Consider the following 10,446-nt stretch of genomic DNA (forward strand, 5'->3'; position numbering starts at 1 on the left):
TAGAGCTTCAAAGGGCTTCCTTGATGCCTTAGCTGGTAAACAGTCCACCTGCAATGCAGGAGACAAAGGAGATGCAGGTTTGATCCCTGGGTTGGGAAGATCCGCAGGAGGAGGCAACGGCAACCCACCCAGGATTCTTGCCTGGGAAATACCATGGACAGAGGAGCCTGGTGGGGTAGCAGAGTGAGCATGAACATGAGAACTTCAAAAGAATTAAAATGTATCTTAAAAAAATATTAAAGTATCATCTATATTTTCATTCTAATACTTGGAAATACAAAGTAGTAAAGTTGACATTTCTTTCTTTTCCACAGGGATGGTCTTGATCCCTGTATCCTGTATAACGTCACGAACCTCATTCCATAGTTCATAGCTGTGAAAAGAAGAGAAGCAAAAAGCAAAGGAGAAAGGGAAAGATATAAGCATCTGAATGCAGACTTCCAAAGAATAGCAAGAAGAGATAAGAAAGCCTTCCTCAGTGATCAATGCAAAGAAATAGAGGAAAACAACAGAATGGGAAAGACTAGAGATCTCTTAAAGAAAATTAGAGATACCAAGGGGACGTTTCATGCAAAGATGGGCTCGATAAAGGACAGAAATGGTATGGACCTAACAGAAGCAGAAGATATTAAGAAGAGGTGGCAAGAATACACAGAAGAACTGTACAAAAAAGATCTTCACGACCCAGATAATCATGATGGTGTGATCACTGACCTAGAGCCAGACATCCTGGAACGTGAAGTCAAGTGGGCCTTAGAAAGTATCACTACAAACAAAGCTAGTGGAGGTGATGGAATTCCAGTTGAACTATTTCAAATCCTGAATGATGATGCTGTGAAAGTGCTGCACTCAATATGCCAAAAAATTTGGAAAACTCAGCAGTGGCCACAGGACTGGAAAAGGTCAGTTTTCATTCCAATCCCAAAGAAAGGCAATGCCAAAGAATGCTCAAACTACCACACAATTGCACTCATCTCACATGCTAGTAAAGTAATGCTCAAAAGCCAGGCTTCAGCAATACGTGAACCGTGAACTTCCTGATGTTCAAGCTGGTTTTAGAAAGGGCAGAGGAACCAGAGATCAAATTGCCAATATCCACTGGATCATGAAGAAAGCAAGAGAGTTCCAGAAAAACATCTATCTCTGCTTTATTGACTATGCCAAAGCCTTTGACTGTGTGGATCACAATAAACTGTGGAAAATTCTGAAAGAGATGGGAATACCAGACCACCTGACCTGCCTCTTGAGAAACCTATATGCAGGTCAGGAAGCAACAGTTAGAACTGGACATTTCCAAATAGGAAAAGGTGTACATCAAGGCTATATATTGTCACCCTGCTTATTTAACTTATATGCAGAGTACATCATGAGAAACGCTGGACTGGAAGAAACACAAGCTGGAATCAAGATTGCCGGGAGAAATATCAATAACCTCAGATATGCAGATGACACCACCCTTATGGCAGAAAGTGAAGAGGAACTCAAAAGCCTCTTGATGAAAGTGAAAATGGAGAGTGAAAAAGTTGGCTTAAAGCTCAACATTCACAAAACGAAGACCATGGCATCCGGTCCCATCACTTCATGGCAAATAGATGGGGAAACAGTGGAAACAGTGTCAGACTTTATTTTTCTGGGCTCCAAAATCACTACAGATGGTGACTGCAGCCATGAAATTAAAAGACACTTACTCCTTGGAAGGAAAGTTATGACCAACCTAGATAGCATATTCAAAAGCAGAGACATTACTTTGCCAACAAAGGTCCGTCTAGTCAAGGCTATGGTTTTTCCTGTGGTCATGTATGGATGTGAGAGTTGGACTGTGAAAAAAGCTGAACGCCGAAGAATTGATGCTTTTGAACTGTGGTGTTGGAGAAGACTCTTGAGAGTCCCTTGGACTGCAAGGAGATCCAACCAGTCCATTCTGAAGATCAGCCCTGGGATTTCTTTGGAGGGAATGATGCTAAAGCTGAAACTGCACTACTTTGGCCACCTCATGCGAAGAGTTGACTCATTGGAAAAGACTCTGATGCTGGGAGGGATTGGGGGCAGGAGGAGAAGGGGACGACAGAGGATGAGATGGCTGGATGGCATCACTGACTCGATGGACGTGAGTCTGAGTGAACTCCGGGAGTTGGTGATGGACAGGGAGGCCTGGCGTGCTACGATTCATGGGGTCGCAAAGAGTCGGACACGACTGAGCCACTGAACTGAACTGAACGTTGACATTGGCATTTCCTTCCTTCTCACAAGGCAGATTCAGCGTAAGCATGTTTCAGAAGTAACTCGCTGTGCAGGGAGGTACCCTAGAACTGCTGGACACGAGGGCTTCATCATCCACAGGACACTATAGCCAGCTAGGTGGGAGAGAGGCAGGCTTCATGACCAGGAGACAGGAGAGCTGCCATGTCACAACCTCGCTGCCCAGAACACAACAAAAACATGCACCCTAAACACAGATGAACCCAGCACTGGTGGTGGAAATCACAACACAAATATATTTCTCATGCAAAATAGGACCAATGACACATATTTACACGATGCAAATAAAGTGCTGAAAGCGCTTTCTTTTGGGGACACCACTGTGATTATGTGGTTTCAGTGAAGGTCAATGCTACATGGGGAACTTGCAACTCTGTATAACCAAGATGAAGACAGTATAGAAAATGCACTTGGGTAGAAACCTGGGTGTGTGACAGGCTGCTAGGAAAAAAACAAAAACAGGAATGACAGAAGTATATTTTCTTTTATATACAAAAACAAAGGCCCCAGGTATGATTTGCTGAAGTAGCCATCCACAAGATGTTAAATACTTTTCCTTTGCTTTGGTTAAAACAGTCTAGGAACAGCAATCGGTTCCCCTTCTATGAAGAGCATATAAATACAGCGACACAACTGCTTTTAGGAGAAAATAAACAACATTTAAGAAAAGAAATTAAATTAGTTTTAAACTAAACATTTACCAATAAATAAGATTCTTAAAAAGGTAACATCTTCATCCTACAATCATGGGCATAACATATACACCAGTTTAAAAAATAAACTTTCTCTCACAATAATAATTACAGGTGTTAATGCAACAAGCTAGGAAATGAAATTACTTTAATGTATCTTAAGAAAAAAAAACCCTAGCAACCAAAAATAAATTTTAAAAATCAACATTTTTTGAAAATGGTACATTCTAAAAGAACTAATTTTTTATTACAGAACATAATTCAAACTATTGTTGGTATTTCAATGTATTCCTAAAGAAATACATTCTTTAGGAATTCGTACACCAGAATTGGAACAGCACTTATAATTCAGTTTACGGCTATGAAAAGGCAATCATCTTCCACTTAAAACTTTAATCAGTGATGAAATATACTTCAAGAACATAAACATTTGGTCTGACAATCTTTAATATTGGTTAAAAACAGACTGATGTTTGTTGCTGATGGAGATATCGTTAATCCCATGTGCAAAAAAAGTGCAGCTGTCTATTTGTACTTGAGATACATAAGACCAACGCTTCTGTACTATTTACACAGGTAAAAGATTTTAAACATAATGATTTCAGGAAGGACACTGCATCTTCTTTATGGATAATCACGTGATGCCGAGAGCCCAAAAGCTTGATGACACTCTTTAAGTTACACAAACGTACCCGAAGAGGTATACCTGTTCTTGGCCTAATTTTGATCCTAAACAAAAATCCAATTTCAAAATCAGGAATTATTTTGATCTAGGAAATCTTGGACTTGTTGCAAATATGCAAACCTTGTCTCTGAGAGCCAGGTTCCTACACTTCCTTTTCTAACCCTCTCAGCACTGGTCAGCCCATAAACCCCATCAGCTGCAGAGTAGCAATACCCCAAACAAGAGTGAAAAAACTCAGCCCTCAAACGACTGACATGCCTTCAGGTCATGTGACATCTTTAGGGGCACGTGCGGGCAATCAAAAAGGATGAAGAAACACTTCAGCAAAGCAACCATTATTTGTCCACAAAAACCATGAAAAACAGTGATAGAAAATTAACAAACCAAATATATAAATCTGACACCATTTTGCATTTCCGGAACTTGTTTTCCTATCTGTGCACGCAGGGTTCTTGGTCAACCACCCACCCGTATTTCCTGCGTCTACACGAGTACTTTTACTAAAGTTCTTAAAAATGTCGCTGTGACCTGTAAGTCACACAGAACGGTGATGGTCAGGAAATCAGTCCACTCAATTATCACTCTGTGCGGTGCTCTTCCTGGTGCAGCAGGCGGAGAGGGGAACTTTTAAAAAGGGACAGAAGTCTCTCACTTCTGAACTGGGCCCAGGAGTTCTCAAATTAAAATCAGAAATCATAAAAAAAAAGGTGGGGGGGCGGGCGGGGGCCGGGTGCTTACTGGCAACATTAATACAACACACCAGACGGGACAGTGAAACAGTTTGGTCAGAAGCAAGGAACGGTTATTTCCTTGCAAAGTTTTCGAAACACCCAACCAAGCACTGCCTTATGTCCAGCGAGTACAAGTTCTCAGTAAGTTTCCAACGAAACGTGGCGGCTGGCGTTCATGGCTCGGGATGCGGGATGCGGATAAAGGATGCTGAGCATCCCTGGCGCGCGTGCGCATCCCGGTCCCCCACCTCTAGCTGCAGGCGATGGTCTCCAGCTGCTGCTCGGCCTCCGCAGCCATGGCCGCCGCCTGCAGCTGCTCGGTCTCGCTCTGCATGGCGCTAGGGGTGACCTGCTTGCGCTCGCTGTGCATGTTGTTCTCGTGCCGCTTCAGGTCGGACGCCTTGGCGAAGGCCTTGGTGCAGGAGCCGCACACAAAGGGCTTCTCGCCGCGGTGACGGCGCTCGTGGTCCTTGAGGTGGGACTTGTGCTTGAAGGCCTTGTCGCACATATGGCAGGCGAAGGGCCGCTCGTTGCTGTGCACCCGCTCGTGCTTCTTCAAGTCCGGGGCGCGGATGAACGACTTGCCACACACCTCGCAGCTGTAGGGCTTGTAGCCCGTGTGGATCTTCAGGTGCTCCTTCAGATGGGCCTGCGTGGTGAAGCCCTTGGTGCACATCTCGCACACGAAGGGCCGGTCGGCCGTGTGCAGCTTCTCGTGCTTCCTCAGCCGACCCTCGTCTGAAAACGTCTTCCCGCACGCCTGGCAGGCAATCTGCTCCCGGTGGTGCCCGTACAGCAGATACTCGAACTTCATGTCGCTGGCCGCCGTGGTCCAGCCTGGGGTCTGCTCATCCTTCACTTCGCTCATCCCATCGTTAAATGCTAAGGCCTGAGGGGTCTGGGACCCCAGGTCCTTGGACTCGGGGGTCTCCATGGACTCTACCTCCTGGCCGTAGCAGTTGACCTTCCGTACCTCCTCGCTGCCCAGCTCTTTCAGGATGGCCTCCTGCACCCTGAGCGTCGTCGTGGGCGACTTCCCGTCCTCCTGACTCGGGGGGGTGCCTTCTACCGTGTCATCCGAGGGGCTGTCGTCCTGGTCTCCGATTTCCTCCACGTCATCATCCTGAGGGTCGGCAGCATCCCCAATGGGGCGGTTGATCTTCAGGCAGTACTTGCTTTTCGACTGACCGTTGTTTTCGTCCGGGCTGGACACGTCCCGCTTCTGAGAGCAGAGTTTATCCAGGAACCGGATGCCGAGAATCTGACCGGATGACATCATTAAGTTAACATCTTCTTTTTTCACGGAGATCTTTGCCGTGTACATGTAATTCAGGACCTCTTCAAATATATCGGAACGGAGGAAATCTATTTCTATTACTGAGGAACTATCTACCTCCAGTTTCTTGAAAAGCTTTTTAAAGTAGGTGCTGCAGGCAGCAAGAACGCACCTGTGCGCTCGGAACTTCACATCCTCGACCACGATCGCGATGTCGCAAAATTCTCCTTCCAAGCGTTGCTCGTTGAGTGTTTTCAGAAACAGAGTTTTATGATCATCGTCATTATATTTAATGGTTTCAGACATACTGATGAAAAACTCCTACAAGAAAATGTTTATAAAGAAAAAGAATTTTGGTCATTATGGACACTACTTTTCCATATAAAAATTTCAGGGAGATTTCATTTTCTGACCACTTTCCAGTCCCTAACAACTTCAGAAAGTCACTGTCAGGACGGGTTCAAGAATAGGAGGAGAAAAGACAGATCCAAATTTAGGGATTTCCACACTGTTCCTTCTACTTATCTTCACCGTACTCAGCGTATGCTTACTCATAATAACAACAACTCCTACTGGGCACGCAATACCTGCCTGGCATTGTGCTACGCACTTTTCATGTTTTCACAAAGGCACTGATCAAATGACCTTGAGAGATAGGCATTGTTATTACCCCACTTTACCAATAAACTGAGGAACCTGCCCAATATTCTAACTATTTAGTGGACCGTCAGGGCTCTGCTGCTGCTGCTAAGTCGCTTCAGTCATGTCCGACTCTGTGCGACCCCACAGACGGAAGCCCACCAGGCTCCCTCGTCCCTGGGATTCTCCAGGCAAGAACACTGGAGTGGGTTGCCATCTCCTTCTCCAATGCATGGAAGTGAAAAGTGAAAGTGAAGTCGATCAGTTGTGTCCGACTCGTAGCGACCCCATGAACTGCAGCCCACCAGGCCCCTCCGTCCATGGGATTTTCCAGGCAAGAGTACTGCAGTGGGTTGCCATTGCCTTCTCTAGCAAATCCAGACACTCTAGCTCCAAAACCAGTGCTTCCTGATAACTAGAGGTAATAATGACAACTCAGCTTCAAGGTTTAAGAAAACCGTTTGGCAAGTATCCGCCAGTGCCGTCTGCTGTGTCTAATTTCATGCCGAGGAAGACTCAGTACAATAACTAGCAGCTCTCGAGGTTCTGCTTCCTTGACGCAAGAGACAGATCACTCCTGCAGACCCAGGGAGGGGAATCATTTCCAGAACACTCCATTCAGGGTTGTCCTCTAGTCTTCACACCAGTGTTGGGCCACTTCTGAACAAGGGGCAAGGTTTAATAGGACCCTCAGAGAATCAGATGACATTTGGGAAGACAGTGACAAGCAGCTTCATTCCCCCTGGATGCCAGTCTATCTGTCATCCAGATCAAAGTGTCATCAGACCTGGATGCACTTGACAAGTGCGCTGGGGGTTTTATGAGAAAAAGAAATGGAGAACTGGCACAGAAGACATCTGCCACGTGTTAAAGGAGTGATCTTTTTTAAACTAATGTGTCCTAGGTGTTTCTTTTCAAAAACCTTGCTTTTCTTTTATTCAACCAAGCATAAGTATGAGGAAAATACCTAGCCCCCTAAAGAATGCTAGTACATAACTGAGAGACATTTTAAAGCTGACACCAATAAGATTCTAAAGACTTAATATGCAAAGTCATAGTTACCATGAACAACTCAGGCTATTATCTTAATGCTTTAAACACCAAAATCTTCGGATCAGAATAACTCTGATCAGGGGCACGCCAGTCCTACAAGAGAAAAGGACATACAAGAGTGAAGTTGGCTCTTTCCCTATCCCCAGTTGTAAACAAGAATGTTTTCAAAAATTGATTTTTAAAAAGAAACTTTCCTTTTTTGTCCTGTCACTGGCACCTGTACCCATTTTCAGGTTGGGAACAAAGAGGAGGGTGGCTGGCAGCGTCGGGTTCAGCTCTGAACAGATATGAAGGAGAAAAGGTAAGGGCTGGAGTACTGGCAGCCTGGAGGGGGTGTGCAACGGGAATGGGAAGGACGGGCTGGGGAACCACTAAGGGAGTTCCCCTCACTAAGCCTCTGTCTATATGTGCAAGGATGCACAGATAAAGTGAAAGCTGGTAAGTACCTCGTTCCCCTACCATTTCCTGCTGGATACATAGCCTTCCAAATTTTTTTCTGCTTGGCTTATATAAACATAGACTATATATTTTTTACATCGATAAATATAGACAAAGTTAAGAAAAGTACATATACTCAACAGTTAACAGTGGGGGAGAGGGAACAGTAGCTGTTTACTTCTATCCACTCTTCCGTATGATGTAGTATGCTGCTGTTGCTAAGTCGCTTCAGTTGTGTCCGACTCTGTGCAACCCCATAGACGGCAGCCCACCAGGCTCCCTCGTCCCTGGGATTCTCCAGGCAAGAACACTGGAGTGGCTCCCATTTCCTTCTCCAATGCATGGAAGTGGAAAGTGAAGTCCCTCAGTCGTGTCTGACCCTCAGCGACCCCATGGACTGTAGCCTTCCAGGGTCCTCCATCCATGGGATTTTCCAGGCAAGACTACGGGAGTGGGGTGACATTGCCTTCTCCGATGATGCAGTATATAGTTACTTAAATCACTCTGGTTTTGAAGCTTGCACTAGATAACTCCAGGTGTGTCTGCCTCTATCCCTACAGGGAAGCTCAAAGGATTCTTTATTTTTTCCAGTTTAAACTCCATTTTACAGACCAACATTCTGAAAAACATCAAGCCTTCTCTACTGAACGGTGACCACACAAACTTGAGAATGGCAGAACCAGAGTCCTGAAAACCCTCTACAGAAAAGCAAAAACATCATAAAGCTGCCTAAAGTGGCAGGTTGTTTTCTTACTTGCCAAGTGCGACGACTGGGCAGAATGATTTCTAAGGGTGCACCCTAGCCTGAGGCCACCCCCAAGGGAAGGCAGCCTTCCTACCAGGTTACTTCCTATAGTCGCTCTCTCTGGAGCTTGTGGGATAAAGGTGCATGGACCAGGTACAGGAGAGGCGTACAGTACCCATGGCAACGTACTTAGATTTTTTTTTTTTAAGCCTATGTGTTATTTGGTCCCACTCTATCTCTCCATATCTCCATTTTCCCCCTCTGTTGAGATGTTCCCATTGCTAAGTTCAGGTGAGTCAAACGGGAAGATCCCCGTTGCCAGTATCCCTACAGGTGGAGGGCAAGATGCCGCTCCAACCACACCTCCTGGACGAAGCTGCCCCTGCATGTCGCTTCTCCAAAGCGCCGGCGCGGGGGCCCCCGCTAAGCCGAACCTACAGAAGCCGCGGCGACCAGCCGGCCGCCTCCCCGACCCCGGGGCCGCCGCGACAATGGCGGCGGCACCACTTCCCGGTCGAGAGCTCGCCGCTTCTGGATGGGAAGGCAGCAGGGAACCGAGCGCAGGACCCGGGCAGCCTCCGGAACCTCTCCGAGCCTCGCTCCCATCCAGCTCGGCCCGGGAGGTGGGGGACGGGATCCAGCGGCTGGCATTCCTTCCCGAACAAAAGCTCCCGCCCGGAAAGCCGGGCGGAGCACCAGCCGTTTTCCCTTTTAGAATCGGGCTCTTCGGCGCGGGCTAGGGCCGCGACTCCGAGCGCGAGAGGGAGGACCCACGGCGGCCCCGGCGGCGGGGATCGGGAGCGGGCGTGCGGCCGGGCTCCGCAGCCCCGCGACGCGCCGCGCCGCGCCCCGCTCCGCCCGCGAGCCCGGAGCTCGCGCCCCGCGCACTCCCCGGCCGGCTCGCGCCGGGCCCTCCCCCGCCCTCCCGCGGCCGGGGGCGGGGGCGGCGCGCGGCCGGCTTCCCGAGCTCCGCGGGCGCTCCCGGGAGTGCGAGCGCGGGGGTCCTGGCCCCCTCCTCCGCGGGCTGCTGGGGGGCGGCGCGGCGGGGCCCGCGGCGCGGAGGGGCGGCGCCCGGCGGGCCGCGCTCGGCGCCGGGCTCCGGGCCGTCCCCACCCCCACCGCGGTGCACTGCGGCGGTGCGAGCGGGGGCGGCCATAAACTCCGCCGCCGAGGCTCGGCGAGCGCGCGCGCGGGGCAGCCACCGTCGCCGCCTGGCCGCTGCCCGAGCCCGCTCGCCGGCCTGCGCGGCCCCCGGAGCGCCCCGGCCCCACGCCCGGCCCCGCTCGCGCCGCGCCGCCGGGGCCGCCCGCACCTCCTGGAGCTGACGGGTGCCCCCGAGCGCGGCGAGAACGCGCTTCTTCCGGGCAGCCCCGCCGCGCCCGCCGCCCCCGCGCCCGCCTCGCGGCCGGCCCGGGCCCCTTCCGCACCCCCGGCCCGCGCTTACCTGCAGCCTGGCACAGCCACAGACACTCGCCGTGGGCTCCCCGCGCTCGCTGCACGCAGGCCGGGGACGGGATGGACGCGGGGCGCGGGGGCACGGTGGGTGGCAGTGTGTTTTGGATTTTTTTTTTTTTTTTGGAGTTTGGGGAGGGGGCGGGGTGGGGGGGAAATCGTGCACGTCCCTGATGGTAGCAGCCCTCCTCCTGCACGAGCACAGAATGTCTAGCCGGCCGCGAACACCCCCACCGGCACCCCCCCTTCCCGTGCATGCGCGGTGCGGGCCAGGGGGAAGGCGCGCCGCCGGCTTGCGCAGGCACGGAACACGACCGGGCCTCTAAATGGGCAAGCGGGGAAAGGGTTAATCCGGGACCTTGAGACGCTTTCGTTGGAGTCTACGGGGCCGCCCCCGGAGGGCCCTGGCCTGCGCACGCGCGCGCACGCGCGCGGGTTGGGGCGCGCGGAGCCCGCGCGCGGGAGAAGGGGGTGGG

General features: G+C 50.2%; 1 protein-coding gene across 4 annotated transcripts; it reads right to left on the minus strand.

The window, feature by feature from the left end:
- Positions 1 to 2,475: 2,475 nt before the first annotated feature.
- Positions 2,476 to 10,182, minus strand: ZBTB14 (zinc finger and BTB domain containing 14). Of its 4 annotated transcripts, none has more exons than XM_024984465.2 (3): positions 9,963 to 10,182; positions 7,345 to 7,428; positions 2,476 to 5,964 (listed from the first exon to the last, which is right to left on the minus strand). In XM_024984465.2, the coding sequence occupies exons 2-3, from the start codon at positions 7,345 to 7,347 to the stop codon at positions 4,618 to 4,620; spliced, it is 1,350 nt and encodes a 449-aa protein (XP_024840233.1). In that variant the 5' UTR covers positions 7,348 to 7,428; positions 9,963 to 10,182; the 3' UTR covers positions 2,476 to 4,617. The 4 variants fall into 4 exon arrangements, with proteins under 4 accessions (XP_024840233.1, XP_024840230.1, XP_024840232.1 ...); XM_024984462.2 differs by having other exon boundaries at positions 7,345 to 7,612; XM_024984464.2 differs by lacking the exon at positions 9,963 to 10,182 and adding an exon at positions 7,915 to 8,946.
- Between the last annotated feature and the right edge of the window lie 264 nt (positions 10,183 to 10,446).

The sequence above is a fragment of the Bos taurus genome, chromosome 24, assembly GCF_002263795.3.
Source record: "Bos taurus isolate L1 Dominette 01449 registration number 42190680 breed Hereford chromosome 24, ARS-UCD2.0, whole genome shotgun sequence".
NCBI lineage: Eukaryota > Metazoa > Chordata > Mammalia > Artiodactyla > Bovidae > Bos > Bos taurus.